The sequence below is a fragment of the Elephas maximus genome, chromosome 18, assembly GCF_024166365.1.
Source record: "Elephas maximus indicus isolate mEleMax1 chromosome 18, mEleMax1 primary haplotype, whole genome shotgun sequence".
In the NCBI taxonomy this organism is placed as follows: Eukaryota; Metazoa; Chordata; class Mammalia; order Proboscidea; family Elephantidae; genus Elephas; species Elephas maximus.
The window spans coordinates 15,362,459-15,390,160 of NC_064836.1; the positions used below are offsets into that span (position 1 = coordinate 15,362,459).

Here is a 27,702-nt window from a genome sequence, read left to right on the forward strand (position 1 = left end):
TCCAGAAGGGCGGCATCTTCAGCGTGTTTCCTAAGAGTTTCCTCAGTCTGGAAGTGGACAACACGACCCTTACTTGTTGACAGTGCAGATAAAACAGCAGTGATCTGCCCTGATTAGAGAAGGCGGCCTGTGTGGAATAGCAGAAGACTGCTAGGTGAGTTCTCAACATCCCAGAGTTTTCCAGCTGTCTGCTTTGACCCTGAGACAGGAAACGAGATAACCTAGATGGTAAGCAAAGCAAGAGACGGGGAACGTAGAATCCTGAGTGGGCACGTGATGAATTCTGTCCTCCACAGCGGTAGAGTTACAGTGGAGAAAGATCAGTCACTGCACTCCTGGCTTGTCCCCCACCCCATGGTGTCTCAGGCAATGGTGACATCTCCTCACCTTCTTGAACCTGTATGGTGGGAGGTTTGATTTTTGACCTGGCAATCAGAAGACTTTCATCAATATTTCAGGTTTGACACAAATAATCTATGTCTCCTGGGGCAGGTCATTTATCCTCTCAAAGATTTCTTTAAGATAGCTTCTCTTTTCATGGCTCTATAACTCCTATACTTCATTTCTGAATAATTTGTGAAGTAGTTAACAACTTAGGTAATGCACTTGAAAGTTATGCACATGGCAGACTGGGGCAGAGTCAAGGCCAGAGAGATACACCTGTGGGCTTCTTCAAAGGAACACTCTTTATATACTTGTTCCACATTTCTTTGGTAGGTGTTAAGAGAAAACTATGCCTATAATAAAAAATATTCATGTTCAAAATAAGGAATTACCAATGTCGGAATTGACTCAATGGCAGCAGGTTTGGTTTTTTTTTTTTTAGGCAGTGTTAAGAGTCCCTGGGTAGCGTAAACAGTTAACACACTTAACTTCCAAAAGGTTGGAGGTTTGAGTCTACCCAGAGGCACCTCAGATGAAAGGCCTGGTGATCTACTTCTGCAAAGTCACCTATTGAAAACCGTACGGAACACAGTTCTACTCTGACACACATGGGTCACCATGAACTGGAGTTGATGCGATGGCAACTGGTTTGGTTTTTAGGTAGGGTTAGTTACTGCACTTAACTAAAGATGAATACAGCCATAAAGTCTTTCAAAGAATGTTTACAATCTCTTTTCTGGTTGGCCAAACTATCAACTTTTCTGCAATTTGTTTCCTTTCTAGGGTTCTTTTTTTCCTCCTAAGCCAGACATTTTTGGGGGAGCCATATTAAAAGATTTTATATTTAGACAACAGAATAAAACACTCATTTGCAGTAAACAGCACTCTACCACGCATTACTTGGTTTCAGAATTTTAGCTGGAAGGAGACAGCTGGTTTCATGAGACTGTCAGCTGGCTGATCTCAGGGTTGGTGGCATTGCCTGTAATTATGTTGCAAAAATATCATCAGAGATAGGTTGGCATCTGGGAAGCTTGTTTTTAAATGCCCACTGGAAGGTACTATTTCAGTAGACAGTGAACATCTTACAGTAATGTTAGACGTCTCATGAGTAAAACTGAGATAACAGGCACCATATTTCAGCCACGTTTTCGTGCTTTCTTACAGAGGAGCATCCTGCCAGCTGTTTCATCTGACTCCAGGCATGGCAGGAAGGCATGGGGTGAGAGAGACCTGGTGTTTTGAGTGTATGACCTTGGGCAAGACAGTTAATCTCCCTGAGCCTGTTTCTCCCTCTGTAAAATGGTGATTATATCTATCTTGTAGAGTTGTTGTGAAAATTAAATGTCTGCCATATAAAAAGTCATGAGTGGGGCTTATTATTAAAAATACACTGTATAGTATAGTACATTGTACTGTAAAACACTAGCAGTTATCCTCTTTCTATTAACTTTTAATAGCCTTATTAACATGTTGCTACTTTGAAGAGTTAGTTCTAGAGCCCAGGCCTGTTAGAAAAGGCTGGTTTCTGCGAGTGGCATCCATTCAGCACTCAGTCTATGCTGTATCATATTGTCCTGAATTCCGTAGGGGGCGCGTCTTGGGTGGGCAGTGGTTCCCAGCATAGGCAGACTTGTGCCTTTGCCCTTCTGTGTCTGTCATCTCAGAAAACCTGCTTTGTCAGAAATGCGTGTGCGTCTCATGGATCTAATTATCACCCTCTGCACTCCCAACTCCAGTCATTTGCAGTTTCCAAACGCACCAGGCTCACTTCCCCGCTTAGCACGTTGTTCCCTCTGCAGGACAACTTTCGTCTCCCACTGCTGCTAGGCTAACTCCTGGTCCTCTCAGTTTGGGCGTGTCTCCCTCCAAAAGCCTTCCCTGACCCCCAATACTTGATTAAGGTGCCTTTCTCATCTGCCCTGCCCTTGGTTAGTATATTGACATTGCCTAGTCATTGGTCAGGAGTCCCTGGGTTGTGCAAACAGTTAAGTGCTCAACTACTAACTGGAAGGTTGGTGGTTTGAATCTACCTAGAGGTGCCTTGGAAGAAAGGCCTGGTGACTTGCTTCCTTCCAAAAGGTCACAGCCTTAAAAACCCTATGAAGTGCACTTCTTCTCTGTAACAGATGGGGTCACCACGAATCAGAAGTGACTTGACGGCAACAGGTTTGGTTTTTGGTAGTCACTGTTTTGTCCTCTTGATTGGTACTTTAAAGTTTACTGTGTTTATGAGTCAGAATCGACTCAAAGGTCTGGGGTTTGGTTTTTCAGTATGTGCCAGGCAGTCCGTACTGCTTTATGTACATTATCTCACTGAAGTCTCATATCAATCCTATGAAATAGGAATTAGAACAGATGAGGAAACAGACTCTGAGAGGGTAAATGATTTGCTACAGGTCACACAGACACAAGCAAAAGAGCTGATACTGGAACCCAGGCCTGTCTGACTCCAGTCCTTTGCAGTGAAGTGTAAATTTCTTCAGGGCTTGCAGAGAACAGGGAAGGCACATAGTACATATTCACTAATAATAAAAACCCAAACCCACGGTCACCAAGTGGATTCGAACTCATAGCAACGCTATAGACCACAGTAGAACTGCCCCATATGGTTTCCAAAGCTGCACATCTTTACTGAATCAGATTGCCCCATCTTTCTCCCTTGGAGGGGCCGGTGGGTTCGAACTACTGACCTTTCGATGAGCTCCTGAACGCTTTAACCCCTTTGCCACCAGGGCTCCTATTATTATTGTTTTGACCCAACCGGAGTGAAAGCCACTGGAAGGAGGGAACCTTAACTCAGATGCTCATACCTCTAGCGCAGTGTCACACAGAGTCAGTGTGCGGGAATCAGGATGCCACCTCCCTGAGAGCAAGGAGTCTGCATTCGGCCACTTGTGTAGATCCCAGGGTCTCAGTAAGTGATTAACGTGTGTTTTCTCTCACACAATCTCTGTATTTAAGGGACGTTTCAGTCCTTGTCACACTTTGGCCCCTTTTCACCTCTGAGCTAGGAGGGGGGACAGCAGAGGGGGCCCCCACAACAGCAGATGCTGCTTTCAGATGAGGCACACAGAAACCACCAACCACCTAAATAAACGTCCTCTTTATTTTACCAAATATAATTTATCAGTTAAGTTGACATTTGTCAATTCAGTTATAGTAACTATAAATAATTCTCTTAAGACACAGTTCTGTAACTTTTTAAGGATACAGGAGTAAACCAATATCGCTCCTTGCGGCCAGGACAAAAGTACATGCCGTCTGTGCCAGCAGGGGAGAAGAAACGAGCTTCCATGAAAGTCATTTTCCTTCCCCCTCGCCCCAGTTCCTCTTCTGCTCACACACTCAGAGCCTGGGGCACGCCGACCTTTCTGCTTTTTTAGGCAAAGGAGGACACTTCAGAGTCTCTCCAGGACAGCCTGGCCAAACTCCAGAAACGGGGAAGGGGAGCGACTGGGGCGGGGGGACTGGAGATCACAGGGCACAGTCTCAGGGCGAGAGGAGTTGGTTTTGGTGCCTGTACAAGAAGAGTCTGTGCAAGTGTGTTTTGAGGTTGAGGACAAGATGGAAGAAGGCCTGAGGGAAGAGCAGAAACAAGCCCAGGCTGCTGTTCATTAACTCTGTCGGACACAACTCCAGCCAGATAACCTCTAAGATGCCTTCCAGTTCCAAGGTTCTATGATTCCACAAGGTAGCCTGGGTGGGAATGGAGGGAGAGAAGTCTCAGGAGGTATGGGGCAAGTCCCTGGGTGAAGGCATGGTTATTGATAAGAGACTGGGCCATTGCCTAAGCCTTCCCTTGGAGGTGGGACCTTTAGGCTACGGAGGGGAGTCTTTTAACAGAAAGGCTAGAAAAGCCTGCACCCAAATGCCCAGATTTGTATGTGTGAGTGTGGGCAAATTTCCAATCATTCAGAGCAGCACGCGGGGAAGACGCATATGTTCCAGCTTGCTCCCCATCTTGTGCCAAGCAGAGAAGAGTAGACACAGCTGGTTAACGTCCAGCCTGCTAGTTCTGCATCCTCTTTTGGGTGCCTGGTGAGGAGAGGTGGAAGTAAGGGAGAGAAAGGCTGGGTAGTTTTGGGAAATGAATACTGGCTGAGAAGTGGGGCTGGGGTTCCAGCTGTGGTCAGCACTGCAGAGGTGGGAGCTAGGAAGGAGAAGACGCAGAGCCTGGCTGGGTGATGTGGACTCAAACACTTACAACGGAGAAACTGTCCGACCGAAAGGGGTTCACTGCCTGTGTAACCTGGGGAATGAGATGAAGCTGGAGCCGTGTTTCCCTTACGACTAGTCTGTTGGTGCCTGGCACAGTACCTAACACATAGTTGGCACTCAATAAATATTGCTCGATGAAAGTTTCCGATCATGCCTTGAGAAAAGCTCACCTTGGAGGAGGCTGCGTACCTGCTGAATGGGTGACTGAATGAGTGATATTTGTGGGCAGAAGGCAAGGAAGAGGAAATCTCACCTCCATGACATGATAGAATGGGTGGTTTTAGGAAAAGACAGAGTCTAAGGCGACCACACATGATTATGTCCTTAGGAGAAACAGCAGCAATTAATCACCCCTGGTTGCCCTCAACCCCCCAGTCATGCTCCACACATCTCCACACTCGGTCTCTAATTTGGGGATCCGACCCAGCCAGCTCCAGGGAAGGTAGCCTTAGGGACATTTAGAGTTGAAGGTTGAACAGAAACAAATAATTGCTCTTTGGGCCTGGGGAGAATGTGGATCTTGGCAAACCTACGGGCGGATATGGGCCAAATGGGGAGACCAGGCCACTGCTCGTTTCCTCCTGGATGTGGCATCAACTGGACCAAGATCAGAGGAAGGGTTGGTGGTGTTTAGCAGGCAATGGGGTGAGAGGCATGTCTACAATCTGAGTAGTCAGTCCACCTCACTCTTTCTAAGCATAGGAGGGCAGAGAACAGGGCTAGGATGATAGGTGACCAGAAGCAACTGGTTCTTCTGCCCAGGGCTTTGAGATTGGTCCCCTTCTAGGAGAACATGTGTTGGGGGCAGTGATATTTTTCATTCTGTTCAACCAAGAAAAAAAAAAAAGGAAAGAAGAAACAAAAAAGCAGAGCCCACGCATAAAGGGTTTCTCATTAGGGCCAAGTCTGAGGTTGCTAAAGCTAAACCAAATGTCCCCAGATCCCAGACAGGATACCCCCTGCCCCAATCCACCTGGAGGCACCCACCATGAAATTGCACTTGGTGATTGTCCCAAAAATCCACTTGCAGTGTTTATCTCAGTCCATCTGTCCTTCCTGAATTCCTGCTATACAAACATGGCTCAATGCATAAAAATTCCCATTGAAAATAATGAGAATTCAGTATCAAAGTGAAGTCTTAGAAGGACGTGGGAGTGTGGAGTGGAGGAGGGGAATGGAAACAAAAGAACAATTTCAAATAGAAAGTGCAGGGGTGTGGGAGAAGACTGATGACCAAACTAGTCCCCGACATCCGTGTCTCGGTCCCCAATGAGCCAGAGAATATGGAAGCTGAGTGCTAGGAGCCCAGTGCCAAGCAGGTCCCCCAGAGCTGTCAAGTACGGGATGGAGAAGTTGTCTGGGTCCAGACCCCGGCCCCACATCCAGTGCACCATCCAGTCAGCGATGTAGAGGAGAATCAGCACCTGGAGAGACAGAAGGGCCCAGCTTGTAGCCATCCCCTCTCTCCAGGGGGAGCCAGAGGCCGCGCGATTGCACCCATTTGTTGCGTCAGAAAGTTTGGGTATCCACAATCCTTAGCCTGAGACAGCTCATCTTTCCACCCCTGAGGCAAAATGCGAGAGCTCTTTAGAAAGGAAGATGCCGCTACTACCCGGGGTCCCCACATCAGCATTACATTTTGCTCCCAAATTTACCAAACGAACCCATTGCCATGGAGTTGATTCTGACTCACGGCAACCCCATGCGTTATAGAGTAGAACTGCTCCATAGGGTTTCTTGGCTGTAATCTTTGTGGAAGTAGATCATCAGGCCTTTCTTCCACCGTGCCGCTGGGTGGGTGCCAACCACCAACCTTTAGGTTAGCAGCTGAGTGCCTGACCATGTGCACCACCCAGGGACCACATGAGGGGCTGCCTAACCCAAATCCTACTTGTTGCAGGAACTCAGCCCTCCTGCCTCTAATTTGGGGTCACACCATTCTTGGATCACTCCAATTCCTGCCATGTCGGCCTCTCCAGGAGCCCGGTGGGAATTGGGGATTTCTTCTCTGAGCAGACTGCAGTCAGGGTAGTGTTTGAGGCTGGTGCTGGCACAATCAACTGAGTAACAGTTGATTATCCCTACTGCCTTCCTCCTGACCCTTCCCACTCTGCTGTTGTGGGCTGGAAGAATGCAAGCTTATTTTAACATTAAAACCAAAAAAACCAAACCTGTTGCTGTCGAGTCGGTTTCGACTCATAGCGACCCTATAGGACAGAGCAGAATTGCCCCATCGGGTTCCCAAGGCTGTAATCTTTATGGGAGCAGACTGCCACATCTTTCTCCCACAGAGCAGCTGGTAGGTTCAAACTGCGAACCTTTTGGTTAGCAGCCAAGCACTTAACCCCTGTGCCACCAGGGCTCCTTATTTTAACCTTAGTTCTAGCAAAATAAAATGATGACTATGTCAGCTACATATGAAGCAGGCATGTAAATGCATATAAAGCAATGCATACCAATTCAAAATATCCTTTGGCTTCTCTGCGTCCTTGCTTTCCTTCCATAACTACAGGTAATGAAGAATGATCTAGAGTAGAACCTTGCTAATGGCTGGAAGACCAGTAGCATTAACAAAAAGCTGGGTGCTTGTTAGAAATGCAAAATCTCAGGCCCCACTCTGGATCCCCTGGACCAGGACCTGCATTTAAACAAGATTCACATGTATTTAAGTGGGAGACGCACTTGACCTAGAATACCATGGCGGGGCAGGCCTGCCCCTTCTGCACTGTCTGACAAGGTCTGACACTGGACTCTCTAAGAGACTGCATCTGTCTGAGATGAAGTGGTTTCTAACGGTTAAGCGCCAACACAGTCATTTGGGAGGCTTTACTCTTGACTAAGTTTTGCAAATACTGTGGCATATAATTTCTGTCCTAAGGGGCTTAGATGCAGGAACCAGAGCCCCCTATGGGACCCAGAAGCCAGAAATGACATCTATTTTTAGGCCAACTTGGTTGTTCTTGTGCGTCTCTCCAAGGAAGCCAGAGGTTTTGGTCCCAACACCGTTTCACATCCCCCTGGCTCTGCACAAAGCTTCCTTGTACTCCCATGGCCTTGGCCCTGGGTGAGGGCCAGTCCCCGTAACTTCACACCCCTTTCAGCAGCTGCAGAACAGTCGCAAATAAAGAGTGTGGTCAGGCGGCCTTCAGGACATGGCCCGGGAAGGGAATGACAGCAGCTGCTCCTCTGCTCCTACCTTCCGGCTTCCCGAGCAGACCCCGGGACACATGGCTGGGAGGAGGCTGCAAAGGGATCAGGAAGGACCTTTACAGGGAATCCAGTGCCAGGCTTGGGCATGTCACAGGCCCAGGGCAGACAGCAGAGGAGAGCGTCTCCCCCAGGGTGTTCGTAATGGGTAATGGAGCCAAGGCTTCTTCCCAAACTAAGCCGGGGATGAGCTGAAAACCTCCAGCCATGCACCCTCAGCACAGCCCCTTCTCTATCCCATCCCACCAGGTACGCCCCACTTTGCTGCAGGGAGCCAGCATCAGATTGATTCTCAGCCCAGCCCCTCTCAAGATGTCCTGACACAGGACCCTTTTAAAATGGGGTGGGGGGGGTGGGGTGAGGAGGGAATAGTTTTTATCAAAAGGGACTGGTGAAATGAAATCATGATGTATCTGTAGAATAGAACACAACACAGCCATAACAAACGAGGTGCTCATCTCTTCACATACAGACGCGGAATGATTTCTAAGACAAACCATCATGTAAAAAAAAGCAGCGTGTATACTATGCTACATTTGTGTAAAAAAAGGAGGAAAATAAAAAATATATATACGTCTACTTGTGTAAGTATGAGATAAGCTCGAAGGATACACAAGGAACTGATCACACCGATGGCTGTGAGGAAGAGATCTGGGCACTGGAAGAGGGCAGAAAGGCACTTCTCACGGTATACAGTTAACCTTTTCACCACGTACCCTGTAACACTACGGAACTATATAAACATTAGCCTTTACTAACGAGAGCAGGGGTGGCTATAAAGGGAGCCTCATGGCGCTGGAATCGTGTATCCTGACTGTGGCGGTGGTTACAGGAAATCTGCACTTGGGATAAATTGCACGGAACTACACACACACACACACACACACACGCATAAAGTGGTGTAGGTTAAACCAGAGAAACCTGAATAAGCTCTGTGGATTGGACCCATCCCAGTACAATTACACTACACTATGTTACCACTGGGGGAAACTGGGTGAAAAGTATATGGGACCTCCCTGTACATTTTTCTGGTAACTTCCCGTGAATCTATAATAATTTCAAAATAAAAAGTGTAAAAAATATAATAATACAACAAAGGGAGAAAACATCACAGAATTACAGAAGGCAACACTGCACAGGGTCTCATGGATTATCTAGTGCAGTGGTTTTGACAATCTTCAAGATGCGGAATGCTTTATTCAAATAAAGTCTCCTGAAAAAGCCCGGCATGCAAAATACAGCCAAATAGGCTCTGTGGCCTGGTGGGGTGACACCCAGAGTCCACCTGCTCAAAACTCCACAAGGAACAGCTCCTCAGGGCACTGCTTGAAAACTACTACCTCTGGTCTATTGCTCCCAATTTACAAAGGTGTCACTGAGACTCAGAGAAGTGACGCAGCCGAGCCAAAGCCACAAAGTATATTAATGACTGTGCTCAACTACAAGTCGTCCTCCTGAGCCCCTGGCCGGTTTATCAGCTGCCAAGACACAGACAAAGAGGGGGCAGAACGTGTGCTGGGCGGAGGGTGGGCCTCCTCTCCCATCACTGCAGGGCAGCCCTGGCCCTCCCCACACCCCTGCCAGTCGTACCTGGAGCAGTGCAGCTGTCATGTAGAAGATGATGAAGATGAGTGTGAGGGTGGTGTGCCCGCCCTGCATACAGCTGATAGTGTAGAGGAACACCAGGTGTCCTGGAACCACGAGGAGGAAGAGGACTCGGGCCGAGCGAGAATTCACATCTGGGTCCAGGGGAGAGAGGGTGTGAGGAGGATGAGGAGGGGAGTCCTGGCCCCTGAAGGCCTTTCAAAGTCAGGAGGGACCACACCATACTCCAGAGCAGCAGACGGCTGTCTCTGCATCTCCATCCTATGGTCTCCAGCCCCAAGGGTGTCCCAAGAAAGGATGGCCCTCTAGAGCAGCTGGTGCAGCCCAGCAGGAGAAAGAGAACTTGTGCGACTGGGCCCCAGCTGTTCCTTATGTGAAGTTCATTGAAATTTGGCTCCCTCCCTCCAGGGATGGAATGGACCCAAAAGTCTGAGAATCCACCATTACCAGGGCTGAAGAAGGTGGTACAAGGACTGGGGCAGCGACGAGGAGCTTGCTCAGAGTTTTCCCCTGGCATCCCATTCATGTGTAGGAAGGTGGAGATGCGGCTGGCCTGGACCGCCACCAGATTGCCCCCAACACCTGCAGAGACACGTAAGAGCTTAGACACGCAGGGAAGGAAATTAACCTCTTGTTCCTTGTCTCTTATCAGCAGAGGCACTGCCCTCTGTCTTCATTTAGTGTCTACGTGGGCATTGCCCACTCACCAGTCCCAAGAGAAGAGCAAGACACTAAGAAGGAAGACAAAGACATCCCCTTTTGCAGGAAGTCTTCCAGGCTCTCCCATCCTGTCGTCAATGGAGATGCAGCAGTCCCATGAGCCCCTGGTGTGGCTGTGAGAGTGCCAGAAGGGACACAGGCACATCTGTAGATTCAGGTAACCCCACTGCTCTGCCAGGGCAGCAAGTGCATCTGACTTCACACACAGTCAAAGGAGGCGCTCCTGCCCTCACCCTCTCCTCCAGAGCTCTGCGCAGACCTAGGCACCCAGTGGTCATGTACTGGCTCCGGTGACCAACTTCAAGTAGTGGGTTTGGGTGCGGAATTCTGGAATCTGGTACCTCTGGCGCCTCTCCCAAGAAGTGTGCTGGTTATTCAGTTTCCCCCTCACCCCACAACCTATCCCCTGCACTGAGCCATCACCACTGCCCTGAGCCCTGAGAGGCTGACTTCTGCAGGCTGCATCACCCAGGCTCCCTTGCTGGCTGCTTCCAATTGGGTTTGTTCAACGGGAAGCACCAGCAGGAATCAAAGGGCAGAAGACAGAGAGGTCAGGTGTTTTGTTCTTGATCCTTCCATGTTTTTGCCAGTGGTTTATCCTTGTCGGGGGCAGTGGAAGGGCTCTCATGGGGCTCCTGTGACATCATTTTCTCCCTTTGACTCCTCAGGACTCGAGGCTTCCCATTGTTTCTAGTCTCTGGTACATCAACATCTCTCTCTTTTTTTTTCCTGCCAATATCTCTTATTGGTCCTGCTCCCACCTCTGTGAACAGCCCCTTCATTAAAGTCTTGAACTATCTGAGCTGGATTCTCTTGCCTGCTGGAACCCTGAATGATACAGGAAAACCAGTTAAAACCAGTTGCCATCGAGTCAACTCTGATTCATGGCGACCCCACATGTGTCACAGTAGAAATGTATTGCTCCAGAGGGTTTCCAATGTCTGATTTTTCAGAAGTAGATCTCCGGGCCTTTCTTCTGGGTGCCTCTGGATGTGTTCGAACTGCCAACCTTTTGGTTAGTAGCCAGGCGTGCTAACTTTTTGCACCGCCCAGGGCTCCGGATACAGGAAAACCAACCAAACCCAAACTCACTGCCATCGAGTCGATTCCAACTCATAGGGACTCTATAGGACAGAACAGAACTGCCCCGTAGTGTTTCTGAGGCTGAAATCTTTACAAAAGCAGACTGCCACACCTTTCTCCTGCAGAGTAGTTGGTGGGTTTGAACCACCGGACCTTCTGGTTAGCAGCCAAGTGTTTTAACCACTGTGCCACTAGGGTGCCTTAGATACAGGGAAACCTGTTGCCGTCAAGTCGATTCAGGCTCATTGGGACCCTACAGAACAGAGTAGAACTGCCCTGTAGGGTTTCCAAGGAGCAGCTGGTGGATTCGAACTGCCAACCTTTTGGTTAGCTGCCAAGCCCCCTTAATCTTCTTCCCCTACCTCTCTCCTTCTCCCCTGGCAGCTGAGGTCAAGATCTCACCATTAATCACAGGCGTGAAGACAGCCATCCCCGCGAAGTTGGGGTCTGAGACAGTCTTGTCCAAGATGAGGCCTCCCACACTATACAGACACAAAGACAAAGTGACACCATTGAGAGGCTCTGCTCCGGTCTCTGGGATGAGGGGCACAGGCTCACGTGGTATTGGGGAGGAGAGTAGGCAAAGGTAGGTCCCAGGAGTCCCTGTTCCTTTGCCAGAACCAGCTGCTAGTTCTAACATTTGGACTTGGCAGTGCCCCTTGAGCCAGCTGGCAGTGCAGTTAAGGCAGCCTCTGCCTGAACCCACCCCCAAGTTGGCTAGAGGAGCTGCTGCAGAGCTACCTGCGTGTGAGGACCCCTGTTGTTTTGTCTGCTCAGCATTTATTTACTGTTCTGGTGACAGCACTGGGCTCTTCCTTAGGGAACCACTTCTCTCAGACTCAGTCACTACCGTTTAGGGACACTGCTTCGATGTTGGCTAGATCCCTGGCCCACTCAATCAAAGCACTGCATCCCTGAAGCCATAGTGATTGGTTCAGGGACAGCCATGTGAACTCAATCCCAGCCAGTGAAGCACTATTCTGGGACTTTGTGGAGCTGCGGGGGTAGAGAATCTCTCTCTCTGCTGGAGTTAAGAAAAGTGTAAGCCTGGAACTGCCTGCAGACTGTCACAGAGAAAAGCAGAGCTGAGAGATGGAGCGTCCTGGGGCCCTGAGGATCTCTTGTGAGCCCTGGAACCCAGCTGTGCCTTCTTAGTTATGTAAGCCAGCACGTTCTATTTTGATCTGAGGTGGTGGTTTCCGTCACTTGCAGCAGGACATGTGACCGAAGGGTCAGAGCCACACCCCTTCTCTTTAGGGCTTAAAAGGGAGTCTGTGGTGGGGTGTGGGTGGGGTGGGGATGTGCACCCAGGCCCAGAGCCTACCTGCTGATGGCCATGGCGATGATGACAGGCTCCCAGCCCGAGTACAACACCTCCCTCGTGGCTGGGCTCCGCCGTGCCAGCACCACCCAGACAGGCAGCAGGGCCACAAAGAAGGCACATACCAGGGGGTAGATGTATCGCCAGTACTCTGAAAAGAGTAGAGACCAGAGGGGTGGTGAGTGCTGTGCTCCTTGTCCCAGCCTCCCTCCGGCCTGCTCAGTCTGCACCTGTTGTCCCCACAGATCAACAGCAACACCATAGGAAATGCCATAAACATATGACTTTATGTGATCTACCCAGTGGGTAGGCAGGGCCAGCTTTTCCATTTTATAGATTAGAAAACTGAGGTAGAGAGCTGCCCAGGCACTGACTTAGGTCTCTTGATTTTCATCCCTGAAGTCATCGTCTCCCATCCTCCTTGTTCACTTTGCAAACGGATTCCAGCCTTAGTTCCTTCCTTTCCTTTACTCTTTCTACCTCACTCCTCCAAGAACGGCCAAAATCTACAGGGCCAGGCAGGACTATATTCCTCAGGCACTCTCCTCCACCCTGCCCCTGCTGTCTGCATGAATTTGAGGTTAATACTTAGCCTCCTCTCTCTAAGATCAGGAGCTATTATAAACTAAGTTCAAAACTGATGATGAAGAACACAGAAGAAATGCTTGCAGGTCTGCAAGACTACTACCATCACTGGATCCCACCAAGGGGTCCACCCTAGCCACACTCTTAGGGTCTCAGCCTCACCCAGCTCCAGGTAGAGTCCCCAGCTGATGCCTGAGAGCAGTGCCAAGGTGATGAGGTCACCCAGGCTGGCAGCAATGGGGGTGGCCACGTTGTCTGGGTTGATCCCAATCTTACGAGATCCAATGATGACCCCAATCATGATCATACCTGGTGAGGGGGACCAGGCAGGGGGAGAAGAGAAAAAGGGGTATCAGTAAACAAAAAGGGAGAGAGAATCGCCAACATCATTACCCACAGGGTTTCCAAGGAGCACCTGGTGGATCTGAACTGCCAACCTTTTGGTTAGCAGCTGTAGCTGTTAACCACTAGCCACCAGGGTTTCCTCATCAGCCGTTAGAGAGATGCAAATCAAAACCACCTTGGTCTGCAGTGAGATACCATCTCACCCCTATTAGAATGGTAAGGATAAAAAAAACCCAGAAGATGACAGGTGTTGGTGAGGTTGTGGAGAAACTGGAACCCTCATCCAGTGCTGCTGAGTATGTAAAATGGTGCTGAAACTGTGGAAAACAGTTTGGCGGTTCCTCAAAAAGCTGAACAGGAATTATCAAACCAAAAAACCTGTTGCCATCGAGTCAATTCCGACTCACAGCGACCCTATAGGACAGAGTAGAACTGCCCCATAGGGTTTCCAAGGAGCGCCTGGTGGATTTGAACTGTTGACTTTTTGGTTAGTAGCTGAACTCTTAACCACTATGCCACCAGGGTTTCCAAAGAATTACGACAGAAAATAATTACCATATGACGGAGCAATCCCAATTCAAAATATATACCCAGAAGAAGCGAAGGCAACTTGTACACCAATGTTCACTGCAGCACTTTCCACAACAGCCAAAAGGTGGAATCAACTGAAACGTCCATCGACAGATGACTAGATAGACACAATGTGGTCTATCCAACACAACGGAACTCAGCTAAAAAGAGAACTAAGTCCTGATACACGCCATAACATGGATGAACCCTGAGAACAGCATGCTGAGTGAGATTAGCTGAAAAAGGACAAAACCTGTATGATCTCACTTACATGAAATCAGCAAATATATAAAAACCAAAGATCATCTGTGGTTACCAAGTGAGGAAAGGGGGGAGTTCTGCTTGGCGACCACTGAGTTTATGTTCGCAGTGGTAGAATGGCTTGGAAAAGGATAGTGAGAATGGCTGCACAACTTGAAGCATGTATTCAACGACACTGCATCATACATGTAGAAATCACCGAGGTGGTACATTTTTTACTATGTAGTTTTCACACAATGAAATAAAAAAAAAAAAAAGGAAGGGAGCAAGGAGGCGCCTGGCTTAGTGCACACCCCTGTGCAGCCCTCCTCGGCCGACTCTTCCCCTCCTTACCCAGTACCAGGGAGGCGATGAAGGCTGTGGCCACACTGCTGGCACAGAGCAGGAAGGCATGTGGGATGCTGAAGTGACCGTCAGGGATCCAGCCAAAGATGACGGCCGCGATGGATGCCAGGAAGCCCACCACTGTGGCCTGCACCTGAGGAGAGCCCAGGAGCAGTGAGTTTCTTAGCTGAGGTCACTGAGCACTTAGCTGGACCTCTTCCTGGCCCCCCACAGCCCCAGGAGGCAGGCGGGGTTGGACTGTCCAGTCCTCACAGGCTGGAATGATGACTTTATTTATTTAGCTTCTCACCAGACACTAGTACGGGGTAGGAGACTCTTCAGGAGCCCAGTACATCTTACTGGCTGAATGAGTGTTCCTCTGGGGACTGGGCTGACACTCAACAGAGCCAGAGACTTCAGTTCAGAGTCAAGACCGGGGACTCAAGGGGGAAGACTCCCCAGCCTCTTGGGGACATGGAACATGGTGGGAGAGGACACGGCCTGAGCCTGTTCCTGTAGCCAGGATCTGTGGGGACCCTGGTCCCTTACCACCTGGGGCAGAGCAGTGGTGTGGGAGACGCTGACCCGCCCCACGTTGGCTGTTTTTCCTGGGTAACCTAGAGTTACTCTGGGAGAAGCCAGCTCAGCAGGATGCTGGGGTTTCACTCAGGAGCAGCTGGGCAGGCCTGAGCCTTTTAGAGATTCCTGACTAAGAGGAACTCGGCCCACCCTCTCGAGCCCCTGCACTCTCACCTGGATGAGGGCCATGTTCCCGGTGATCATCCGCCAGAGCTCCTTGGGAGTGTCCATGTGCCCAATGTTAGCCTGGGAGAGGGAGGCAGGGGACTGAAGCTCCAGGCCTGGCCGGGCCTGCAGCTCTACCATTGGGCCCCTGCCTGAATCAGGAGGCAGTGCATGTGACCCAGGACTCGGACCAGGACATGACCACCAGGAAGAGGGAAGCAGGACCAGGGAGACTGGGTAAAGGGGAAGGAGCTAAAGAGTACTCAGCTCCTGTAGCTGGGGCTGGGGAGGGGGCTCCTGAGGTGGCCTCCTCTTCTCAGGGCAGCCGCTGAGCAGAAAGAAGCAAAGGCTTCCTTAGCCTTGCTTATCTGGGCAGTCCATTCCTGCAGGGGTCAGAGTGACCCCACCCCCGGCTCTGAAGCCAGCTTGCATCCCAGGGAAGGAAAGGTCAGCTGTTGGTGCAGGACTGAAGCTGTAAGAGTGTTTGGGAGGAGTAAGGCGGCACGGGCCAGGGCTAGAGATATGTTGGAGTGGGCAAGCCTGCTTGCCACTTCTCGCTTGCCTCCCCCCCACTCTGTGGCCATGCAAGGATGCCCCTGACACCTGCTCCCCTGAGTTTCATCACCCCCACCTCCCACCCATGGCCCTGAATCTGGTTTGGTCTCTGATGGTCGAGGCTGATTGAGTGATGGTGGGAGGGATGAGTGATGGGCTGCTGAGCAGCCCCTCCCTGTCTACTCCCCTGAAGAAGAGCATGCTGTCTGGGGGGAACGGGGCTGGGATGGGAGGGAGGGTGGGAAGGCCTGGCTCTGCTCCTGCCCAGCTGCAGAGTGGGGCTGGAGATCAGAGGAGGCCCCCATCTGTGCGGGTGGACGGGCCAGCATGCTGCTCTCCTGTCAAAGCTGAACAAACAGTCACGAGGTGGCTGTGAGGCAGGGGGTGGGGCAGGAGTCCAGGGATGGCTGGTACATCCAGAAACCAAGTCTGGGAACCTCTCTGGATGGGGAGCCCCTCCTAGGAACAAGACACCAGGCCTGGGATCCCCTACACCTGCCCAGCCAGCCCCTCCTTTCCCACCCCACCCCCACACTCCAGACCTGACAGTTGTGAAAGGCCCGTTGCTGTCCCCAAGTCTGGCTCTGTACCACCCAGGGTCCTCCTCGGGCCCCTCCCCCAGCCAGGGCACTCACTGCGGTGGACAGCCTCGATGCCAGGGTCATTTCTAGGTTCCCCTTGAGCCCCAGCAGCGCAGGCACCAGGATGAAGACCTCTGTCACCTTCTGGAAGACTTCCCAGTGCTACAAGGTGAAAACAGATCCCAGGAATTTCAGTGCCCAGAGGGCTGGTGCTGAGGTTGGAAAGAGTCTGGGATCAGGGGCTTAAGGAGGAAATGGGATCAGCGAGGGGCAGGCACATTGGGTGCCTTTCCTCCAAGAGCCCTGGAGCCAAACCGAGTCCACAGTTCTCCCAACAACACAGCCCCGCTTCCTGCCACTCAGAACAGGGGAGCTGGAGGGGTCTCTCACTCAGGAGAACCCAAATCTGGCTCTAATTCCTCTGTCTGCTTCCCCAGAGCCAGTGAAGAGGGTGGTAAGGAGCTGCTCTGCTGAGCACCCCCCAGGCTGGCTCACACCCCATAGCTCCACTGCGATCCCACCTCAAATAGCAATCCCCAACCCCTTTTGCCTTTAGTCCAGTTTCGCTGCAGCCTCAGCCTTGGGTGGTGTTGTCTCAGCTGTTCAGAGCTGGGCTCCACGGGGCTGGGGCTGAGGAGATTAGAGAGTTTGTTTGGTTTCTATCTCCAAGGGCTTTGGGCCTCAGCCACAGTGGTTCTTCTTCTGAACAGGCTGAGTTATTACTGTGGCCCCCAAACCTCTGAGGGCTGTCTGTAAGAGGCTTTGCATTCCTCCCCTGGAACCATCCCACTGCCGTCCCCAATCCCTCAGCCAGGAGAAGCAAGTGTGCCCCTGCGCAACGAGCACTGTACTGGGAGTTGGGGGACGTGGGCTACAGTCTGGAGACAATCGAGCTAATGTCTGTTCAGTACTGACTGTGTGCTAGGCTGGAGTCCCCAGGAGGTACAGACGGTTACCATGCTTGGCTGCTGACCAAAAGGTCAGTGGTTAGAGTCCACCCGGGGTCAAGCCTTGGGCGAAAAGTCTGGCGAGCTACTTTTGAAAAATCAGACACTGAAAACCCTGTGGAGTACAGCTCTGCTCTGACACACGTGGGGTCGTCATGAGTTGGAATCGACTGAACAGCAACTGGTACATGTGCCGGGTTAAATGCTTTACATGTGTCTTCTCATTTAATCTTCTCAACAACCCTGTGAGCTGGGGCTATTTTTTATCCTCATTTTCTAAAAGAGGAAACAGGTTCAGTGTGTAATATACCAGCTAATGCTAAGGTGGGAAAGTCCAGGAGCCGGGATTGGCTATTTAGAAATCCATTTCAGTTGAAACAAACTGAGGACTTGCAAAAAAGAGGCTGGCATTGGATCTCCCTCCTGGCCCTAACGGGGCAACGCTGTTTCTTTTATTTGCTTTAAGAAATGGAAGACGTCCAGGTTTGGAGAGGGAGGAGGGGGCGACGGCTGGGCGGAGGTAGGAAGGTTGGTCAGGGAGCCATGGTCTAGGAGGCAAGGTGCTGCCATGGGCAAGGGCACTGGACTCAGAGACTGGGGTGTCCCCTAGAGACCACAGTGAGGGGCCTCGTGCTACTCCCCAACGTGCCTCCCCACACAGACCAGCTGGGGGACAACAGGCAAGTTACAGGGGCCAGATCAGATGATCTCTAAAGGCCATTTTAGCACTGACACTACAGTTAGAAGATGAGCAAGGATATGGAGGGGGCCAGGGTCAGGACTAGAGACTGGGGTAGCTGGACACTGTGGGGTTAGCAGTAAACTGTAAGGCAAACCAGTTGCCACTGAGTTAAAACCGACTCATGGTGACCATGTGTGTCAGAGTAGAACTGTGCTCCACAGGGTTTCAATGGCTGAGTTTTTGGAAGCAGATCGCCAGGCCTTTCTTCTGACACACCTCTGGGTGAACCTGAACCTGGAACGTTTCCATTAGCAGCTGAACACGTTAACCATCTGTACCACCCAAGGACTCAAGCTGTAAGGCAAGGATCTCTCTTTTCCTAGATTTTTAGATTTCTCTTTGTGGGGGGAGGGGAAGCCCCTAAAGGGCTCTGGGAAAGGGCTCATGTTACCATGGCTGGAGCACATCCTCCTCTGAGCTCCTGACCCAACCCCTCACAGGTGGAGGGCCTAGGACACAGGGAAGCTCCTCTCTGGGGATGAAGGAGGGAGAGAGACCCCCTCACCCTCAGTCCCACCTCAGCCCCCGTTGCTGACCGTTCATGGTACCCACAGGAACAGCCAACCTCTTTCAAACACCAGAGGGATGGGAACCCTTTGTCCATACGTCCCCAAAGAGAAGGCAGTCCCCACGAGATGAGGGGTGCAGAGGCTGCCCCTGCTGCCCCGGAGGAGCTCTGGCCGGGGGTGGTGCAGACTGCTGGAGTTCCAGTTCCCTGCAGTCACTCCGCTTTGCCTCCTCCTTCCTCCCCCAAGCCAGACCTGCACAGCTCCAGAGAGGAGGAGCACTGCCCGCTCCCCACCAGGGTGGCTGACTGCGGACTCTCAAAGTTCCTCTCAGACCACAGGGCCTCACATCCCATCTTCAGCACAAACCACCTGCCTCTCCTGCTTCCAAGCCACCAGCTCAGTGGACGAGTAGTTCTCCAGGGCAGTGCGTACGTACTGACAGCATGAGAAAGCCTGGAAGGAAATGCTCCAAGCGCAAGCAAGACAGATTTTCTGAATAGTTTGCAACGTATATTGTTGTTAGGTGCCGTCAAGTAGGTTCCGACTCGTAGCGACCCTATAGACGACAGAAGGACGCACTGCCCAGTCCTACGCCATCTTCACAATTACTGTTATGCTCAAGCCCACTGTTGTGGCCACTGTGTCTATTGCCTGTATTTGATGCTATTTTTTAAAAAAATGTATAAAGTTCAGTCAAGTTCCGCTGGCTGCTACTATAAGCACCCCAAATCCATCTATTACTTCCAAGCCTCCACACAACCCCTCTTTTCAGCTACATGAGGACCTAGGAGTCATGGAGTTTTAGTGGTGGTAAGAGCAGTGATGCGCAGGTGGGGGAAGAGGCAAGGAGAGCAAGCAGCCACAACAACAGCCCTATCCCAGTCTTCACAACCCTCACAGAATACAGCCCAGAGCCTCACACTACCTGCCCCCATTGCAGCCAAAGCCCTAAGCTGGCACTTGGATCAGAGCAGCCAATTCCCACAAACATGTTTCTTCATCCACAAGACTGTCTCAAAGATGCAGCTCAGGCCGGGAAGCCGCACGCACGCATGCACGCACCCCATCCCTGCCCACCCCTCCCCATACATACACTCAAGACTCTGGGAAGAGATGCTGGGAGGCGGGTGATGTGGAACCAGACCAGGAAGCAGGGTGGCCCTGAGGCCAAGGTGAGGGCAGTGGGGCAGGGACAGACAGTGAGTGCCTCTTCTTCCTTCTTTGGCCTAATTCAGGCCCATCCTGCTCATCCTGGCTGCGAGTGCCTGCCCCTGAAGTCAAACCCGTCTGCCATGCCAGCAGCCAAGCTGCCACCCACACCTTCCTGCTCTGCTGGGGATGGAAAAGGGCACATCCCAGTAAGCACTGCCTGGCATGGGTGACAGGGCACTGACAGGTTTTTACCGCTTCTCAGAAACACAGCTCTTCTTCCCCTTCTTTATTCTTGGGGGGCTCACTAGCCACAGATATTCTGGGGCTAAGGGATGACACTGGTCCCCCACACTCAAAAACAACCCTGCCCTCAAGTGTTCCAGCCTGAGCCTTTTTGTGCCCTGGGAGACAGCAGCAGGGAAGACAGCTGCTGCCAGGGAGACGGAATCAAGCCATCAAGATGACTTAAATGCCCAGATACAAGCTGTGAACACTGGGCTGCGGAGAAGCTGGGAACTGGGCTAGAGCTTATCTTTCAGGGTGAGGACTGGGCTGGTCTGATTTGAGCCAGCCCAGCCTTCATCTGTCTGAGGCTTCTTACCTAGGCCTCCTCTGGGTGTCCAAGGAGAAGGCCTGAAGGCAACACTTGGATATACTGTATAAGGCTGCCAACATGTGAGGAAAGCAAATGGGTTCCTGGCAGTAAGCAGGAGCCAGAGATGTGAAGAGCAGGCGAGATGATCAGGTGAGACTACATCTCAACATCCTGCCCAGGGAGCCCAGCAGCCACGGGGCAAAGGGCAGACCACCCAGGAGAGGAATGCTTTTTTCCCATTCCCGACCCAAGCCCCCACACGCTGTCCGCTCTCATCTCTGTAGGTCGGCCCTTCCACAGACACAGTGGAACAGAGAAGCCAGGAGTATGTTTGAGGGAGGCTGGTCCACTTTCCCTGGGATCCTTGGCAAGTGAATAGCAAGTTAAAATAAGGACTTAGGGCTCCCAGACACCCTTTTAGCTCAGTAATGAAGTCACTTCTGAGGTTCACTTTTCAGCCAAGGATCAGACAGGCCCATACAACTAAACGAGACTAAAGGGGCACACCAGCCCAGGGGCGAGGACTAGAAGGCTGGAGGGGACAGGAAAGGTGGTAACCGGGAACCCAAGGTCGAGAAGGGGAGAGAGTTGACATGTCGTGGAGTCAGCAACCAATGTCACAAAACAATACGTGTACTAATTGTTTAATGAGAAGGTAGGTTGTTCTGTAAACTTTCACTAAAGTATAATAAAAAAATAAAATAAGGACTTAGGAGTACCATCTGTCTTAACATAGCGAGAATTCTGGTGAAGGTCCGCAGACCACCCCCTACCACTCCCACCCTCACAAAGGCTGGCAGGAAAGGGGAGCTAGATGTCCTGCAGCAGCCTAGGACAATGAGAAGAAGGGCACCAAGGCTCCCATGTCTTAACCCACTTCCAATCCCACCAGCTGGCCCAATCCTGCTTTCCCTCCCAATGCCACAAGAACGTTGGGCCACGCTGGGGAAGTTGCAGTGGAGTATAGTCCCTCTATCCTTCTATTACTTTTGGCCAGGGCACCTGCCACTTATCTCATTGCCTCAGTTGGCTGTGCACATTGAGCGGAGAGGAGGGCAGATAAGAGGAAACAAACAGGCTTTCCTGGAAGACAGGCGTCTTCTGCAATAGTAGGGGAGAGTGGGGGGCCCTAGACCAAGAAGGCATCTGAACCACAGCCAACATGGACTTCTGCTCAGTTGTTCCAAGACACTGGGGACACTCGCTCCAGATGGCCCCAGTTTCTTTAGGCACCCCGACTCTCTGTCCCACTGAAGGCCATCTTAGCTTGTGGGAGGGTAATATAGGTGTGGCTCCTTTGAAACTGTCCTGCTCTTCCTGAGTCCAGGATTGTGAATCACCTTTTCGCCCCCCTGTGGTCCCACGCCCTGGCCCTTTTGCACCCACACCCTTCCATGATATGACTGCAGCCATCTGCAGGGCCCGCTCTAGCCCAGCTGCAGCAGGCAAGCTGGGCGGGGGCTGGGAGACAAAGACAAACCAGCTATTATTACCCATATTAACTGAACCCTAGCTTTGGGGTGAACCACACAGAAGGAAAATGCTGGTGTCTGTGGGCATGGCTGGCAGGCCCCAGAGTTCCGTCCTTAGGCCTCTCAATGTCTCAGGCACATGGGCATGGAATGGCCTTGGGGCAAAGTGTCAGAGGGCTTTTCCAGCTTTAGAGTTTTCTGAGTGCATGGGGTGCAGTCTCCGTGCCCCCCTCCTCTAAGAACTTTGGTTCCTGCTTACTTCAGAAGACAACTTCAATTGGTCCAGATTCCAGTCCGCCCTGCTTTTCAGGGGAAGACAAGAGAGTAGCTCATTCCAGATTCTTCAACCAACTGGTGAGTCATGGCCATGAAGGCCACAGAAGAGAAAGGTGTGGGTTCTGGAGTCAGATGACCAGGGACAAGTTACCTAACTCTCTAAGCCAGAGGTTCCCTATCTACAAAGCAGAGATGATCATGACTCCTGCCTCACAGGCATACAGAGAAGCCCAACAAATGCTTCCTGCTGCCATGAGTATTACTTAGGAAATAAGACAGCTCTCACCCAGTTCGCCACCGGATCCTGGTTCTGTACCCCTATGTAGGTACCAAACCAGAACTCACAGACTCTAAGAATGAGAACCAAGGCCACAGGAAATGGATGGAAGAGGTGGAGAAGATGCCACTTCAGTCCCATTTCCCCTCCTCTGGAGAAGGGGTAGCCTGGGGGAAGGAATCCAAAGCCCATCTTCTCAGCTCCAGGCTGGCTTCCTAACCTCCATGCAGGAATAATTCTCATGATAACAGTTTAGGGGTGAGTGGAGGCAGTATAAGGCCCTTTGGCATGTCATAAACACCATCCTCATTGGCAACCAAAGGGCACAGTTCTCCTGAAGATTCAAGTCAAAGTGGTCCAGGTGGATATTGTTGATGCAACCACCTAGCACCAGCCACTTCAGTCCCCCTGGGATATAAGCATGGTGAAACCTGCCGGCAGGACTCATTGCATTACTGCCTGCAGCGTTTGCAGGGGTGGCTTGGCACAGGGGAGGTCATGCTGAGCTCCATCTCTTCCTGACAGATTTCATGGTTAGGGACATACTCTGGAGTTCCAAAGGGCAAAGGCCAGATCACCTCCCGCCTCTGTGTTTCTCCGAGTACCTAGGACAGAGCCCAGTACTTGGCAGGAATTTGATACATTCCACTGATTAACTCTGATATGTCCCACACCTTCAGAAAGCTCTGCATGCCTTACTGCGCTTCAAAAACTTTTACCTGGACACAAGACTTTAACTACCTCTTGGACCTGGAGGTTCTAAACCACAATATACTAACATAGCATGTCCTCTGTCTTTTAGCTTCCAGGTCCTCCCAATTCTTAACTTTAATTCTACAGTAGCCTCACAAAGAGCTCTCTTTGCCCAAAGTAGGTTCATGGAAGACAGGTGATAAGCCAAGCGAAGTTCTGCCCAGGCCTGGTTACATTCTGTCATTTAAGTCACATAATTAGCACTTTTATATCTTGTCACACCAAGCTCCCAAATCACAGATCAGACAGCATGTGCCCATCCCCAGCCCCCAAGGAGATCATCCCAAGGTTACAGCCAGATAAGCAACACAAAATGCCTTTAATAGCCTTTTTACTTCATTTGAGACCCTCTTGGCAGTGGAGCAAATTCCTGCCCAGCAGGCGATGGAGGGAAGACTTGAAGCTGAGCTTTTTACTATGGGTATCCTTGAAACCCCAAGTGAAGGGAAAAGAGGGCATAAAGAGGAAACTCGTCTAAATGTTTCCTACTGGGCTGGGCTCAGCAGGAATGCCCAGAAGGGTGGGCAGGCCGACCACCCTCTTTCTCTCTCCTTTTCCACGCCTGGGCCCTGGAACTCATTCTACTTCTGTTAAGCAATACCACCCTGACCACTTCCCTGGGGCTACTCAGTTTCCTTGAGGATTCTGTAGAAAGTAACCATACCAAGAAGAAACCGAGCACCTGATCCAAAAGGAAACAGTATTCTAGGAAGCAGCAGCTGCTTCTAACGTGGAGAGAAAGCTCTGAGAGTCATCATTTCCCAGTAGGAAAAGGTGGCACTGGGTTCCCAGACAAGAGCTGCCCAACCCAGGTCCTACCTGCACGATGTCCAAGACCATGCCGGCAGCCACAGTTCCAAAGCCTGCCAGGAGGAAGGGAAACAGAACTTGCAGCCCGATGGAAAAGGATGTCTCCTTAAGCGGTGAGGGTGGTGTGGGGCCATGGTCTGTGCTGACGTCGTCACTTTCGTTGCTTTGGCTCCCGTTCTCCAGCAGGGCGTCCTCCTCCCGAACCCCCTTGGCGTTGGCCCGAGACTCAATCACCACCACCTCTACCCCTGCGCCGTCGGGCCCCAGGAACTCCGAGGTCCCAGCCAAGGGCTCTCGCCCAGGGCCATCTGCAGAGCAAGGTGAGGTGGTGGGCCCAGTCCCGTTCAGCTGGTGGACGTCCTTCGGCTCTGGCTTGGAGGACATGACGGGTAGGGAGGAGGGGAAGGGGGCGCTCTCCCCTCTTTTTTCACTTTCTCTCTCCCTCTCTAACTTGGAAAAGAACTTAGTCTTGGGGTGAGCCCAGGCTTGGGTGCCGCGGGACCTCTTCCCACGGCTCTGTGCTCCCACCAGGCACTGCAAAAAGTGACCCACCAACAGGCAGCCCCATCAAGCACTGAAGCCGCAAGCGGGAAGGAAACAAGAAACTCCTCACCAGACGCAGCGGCCAGCCACTAGGGGTGCAGATGTCTGATCCAGTCGGCCTGCGCTGTGCTCAGGGGAGAGTTATCTGGCCTCCTATCTTCTTTGGTTCTCAGCAGCAGGCGCCTCAGAGCACGGGGCATCCAGAGTAGAAGAGCCCAGCCAAGTCGGAGGTACCCTTTGAGGTGGCCCCTCTTTCACGAACAGTAGCTCGAGTTCAATCTTTCAGAGCACAGCCTCAGCCTGGGGCTGTGGCTCCCTCCCACTCTTGTTGCTGGGGTCCTTGGGCTTCCCGCTGCTCCTCAGGCTCTGCTGGTCCCAGGGTAGAATCTTCCAGAGATCTCCTCTCTTCCTGGGAAGACCTTCTATCTCCCCAAATCCCTGGTCCTGAAAGTCACAGGAACCTGTGTGGACCACCTTATGGAGGAAGGAGGTAGAAAGGAAACAAGATTATGATACAGCAAAGTACAGCTTATACTGGGTGAGCTCTCCCCTGAGAGGCACACTTAGCTCTTGCCTCCCTCTTTCCAATTTGCCTGTCTTGCACTACTGCCATGTCTATCCTGCACTGCTATATCTGGAGGCCCAGGAGGTGCTCTCCTCGCCATCCTCCCAACCAACAACCCACTAGCCCACAGGGATCACCACTGTGGTCACCAGTGAGGATCGTGACCAGCCCACGATTGGGAAGTGCTGTGCAGATCTTGGCATTGCCTTTTCTGCAACTGGAATGGGCAGCGATGTTCTGAGGGAGATCCCTTCTTGATGTTCATTACAAACCGAGGATCCTTTAAGTGTGGTCTCCCAGTGGGGTCAGCTACATGTTCACTCACAAATTTGGTGCCACAGAGCCACCGTAGAAGGTGGTTGTTTGTATCACAAGATATAAGCAACAGTATAACAACAGCGCAAGGCAGCTTAACAGGCAGAATCTATTGAATGAAGACCCCCAGGTCGCCAAACGCCCAGCCCAAGAAAAAACCCAGAAGGACTGACTCCCAAGGCAACGGGGCTTGTCAGACAAATGCCAAGAGCCAGAGGCCTACCCACTCCTGCCCTTGAGAGTCAACAGTGTTACAAAAAGCTCAGAGGCTAATTGGGATCCAGGCCTCTGTCTCCTCTTCTCTCCCTCTGCTCCTGGCCCTATGAGCTGGTCAGATAGAATGAGGGAGTTATCACAGTTTGAAGGGAAAGAGGACACAACTATCGATATTACCCACACGCTTCTGTTCCCTAGGCTCTCCTGTTCCCCAGGGTTACTGAGAGTTAGATATAGTGGAACTCTTAAAACAAAACACCAGCCAAACCAAACCAAACAACAAAAACAAAACATAAGCTGAGGTGCACTTGCTCCTAAACCCATGCATGTCTCTTTAGATGGAACGCCCCAGTTTTCTTGCTTGAAGGAATCCTGGGCCTGAGTCCCATCCTATTCATCATAATAGCTCCTAAGAGTGGAAAAAAAAAAGAGAATTTCCTCAGATTTCCCCAGGTAGGATGAATAGGCCCTTAAGTATTCTAAACACAGGCAGTTAGTCAACTCCACTTTGGCAAGGGCTGGAACAAACGCCAGTAACTGGCCTGTAAGAATTGGTTTCTCATTCTATCAACTCAGTCACCCACCAGCAGTCCGTTTTCAAAACTCTCCTTAAACACAGCACTGTGGTTCTTTCAAAGACTCTCTCACTACACATCCAGGAGGAGACCTCTGAGCAGAGGAGCTGCCACTGCCCTTGGGCAGAAAAGTTTCTGAGTCCTATATACTCCAACCTCTCCTTCCCCCTTCCGTCTTCTTGGCAGGCGACTCCACCTGAAAAGGGGCTCGCAGGAAAGGAAGCCAGTCCCTCACCCCTTTCCTCCCGGTAAAGAGACCTCAGAGAGGCCTAAGGCTGGGATGAAAGAAGCAAAGTGAACCAGAACGCCCTACGCCTTCCTTCCAGGCGGGGACAGAGAAGCCCCGTTTTAGTATCCCCCAACCTAGGGAGGGGGAGAAGTAACTGGGTGGCCTCCCCCGCCTCTCCCCAAGACTCAGACTCAGCAAATGCGCTGCGCGCCAGGGCGTCCGCCCTCCGCCACTCACCCTACCAGACCCAGGACTGACCTGCGCCTCGCATGGGAGGGAGGGGGGCGCCCGGCGAGTGGCAGCAGGGACCCGTGGTCTCGGGGGGTGCAGGGTACCACCTCTTCTCATCACTCCTCCTCCTCGCCAGTCCTCCTCGGCTCCCGGCGCGCTCCCCCACCCCACACCCCCAGCCAAGGCCAGCGTCCATCCGCTACACCCGGCTCGCTACATTTCGCCTCCGCGTTACCGCGAGGCCCCTGCTCCGCTTCCACGAGGGGGAGGTGGCCGGGGAGAGCAGGATATACTGCTTCGGGCCGTAGGGGGGGTACCCGGACCGGGGACTCTGGGGCTGAGCTCACTCGCCCCCAATCGCTTCTTCCCCGGCGACTTGGGCTCGACTGGTTGGCTGCCGGTGGCAAACGTGATCTGGGGCAGACTGGGTGGCACCCCCCGATCAAAAATAGATTCTAGATGGACAACGGCAGCAGCCAATCGGAGACAGGGGACAGGGCGGGCTCGGCCTTGGCCCGACCCCTTTCCTTCGCTTTGTGCCCCGGAGGCGGGGCGCGGGGGAAGCGCAGTGCGCGGACTGACGGGAACTGGGAACCCGCCTTGGTACCGGCAGCTCGCGGGGCCCAGCGCCCATCGGCGGGCGGCCGGAGGTCCCGCTGCCCAGCGCTCGCCGCGCAGTGTCCCCTCCCTCAGGGCTGCCCGGTCGCGCTGGGAGCTTCTCTAGCCTTTCAAAGGCTTGTGCGCCTGTGCGCGTCTTCTCTGGCACCTTCAGTGTTTCATTTGAGCCTCTGGCCTTCGAGAAGACCGAGAAACATCCCTGTAGAGCCAGCCAGCCGGCCAGCTCTAACCCCCGGGCCCACGCAGCCGTACCCGTGCTCCTTACCAGATCTCAGTACCCGGAGAGAACTGTCCCTATCTTGTTCTTGGACAGAGCGCCTCCTCTGCTGGCTCGCCACTACGCGTTTCCGCCAGATTCTACGTTCCTCTAA

At 51.9% G+C, this 27,702-nt stretch overlaps 1 protein-coding gene across 3 annotated transcripts; it reads right to left on the minus strand.

The window, feature by feature from the left end:
- Positions 1–3,488: 3,488 nt before the first annotated feature.
- SLC41A1 (solute carrier family 41 member 1) lies at positions 3,489–27,702 on the minus strand. 3 transcript variants are annotated; one of them, XR_007513808.1, is made up of 12 exons: positions 26,741–27,150; positions 24,049–25,056; positions 16,561–16,668; positions 15,380–15,451; positions 14,636–14,780; positions 13,289–13,435; positions 12,545–12,692; positions 11,623–11,702; positions 9,865–9,999; positions 9,403–9,551; positions 5,593–6,029; positions 3,489–4,083 (listed from the first exon to the last, which is right to left on the minus strand). XR_007513808.1 is itself a non-coding variant. In XM_049858035.1 (11 exons), the coding sequence occupies exons 2-11, from the start codon at positions 24,421–24,423 to the stop codon at positions 5,844–5,846; spliced, it is 1,545 nt and encodes a 514-aa protein (XP_049713992.1). In that variant the 5' UTR covers positions 24,424–25,056; positions 27,597–27,702; the 3' UTR covers positions 3,489–5,843. The 3 variants fall into 3 exon arrangements, 2 of the variants coding, with proteins under 2 accessions (XP_049713992.1, XP_049713991.1); XM_049858035.1 differs by lacking the exon at positions 26,741–27,150 and adding an exon at positions 27,597–27,702 and having other exon boundaries at positions 3,489–6,029; XM_049858034.1 differs by having other exon boundaries at positions 3,489–6,029.

What these genes read in the sequence shown, in the direction of transcription:
- SLC41A1 (XM_049858035.1), bottom strand. Translation starts at nt 24,423, where the DNA reads ATGTCCTCCAAGCCAGAGCCGAAGGACGTCCACCAGCTGAACGGGACT. An exon ending in CATCGCCTCCCTGGTACTGG is followed by an intron (nt 13,436 to 14,635) that starts GTAAGGAGGGGA and finishes CCCCCTCACCAG; the next exon opens with GTATGATCATGATTGGGGTC. An exon ending in CTTCACGCCTGTGATTAATG is followed by an intron (nt 10,000 to 11,622) that starts GTGAGATCTTGA and finishes GTGTCTCTGCAG; the next exon opens with GTGTTGGGGGCAATCTGGTG.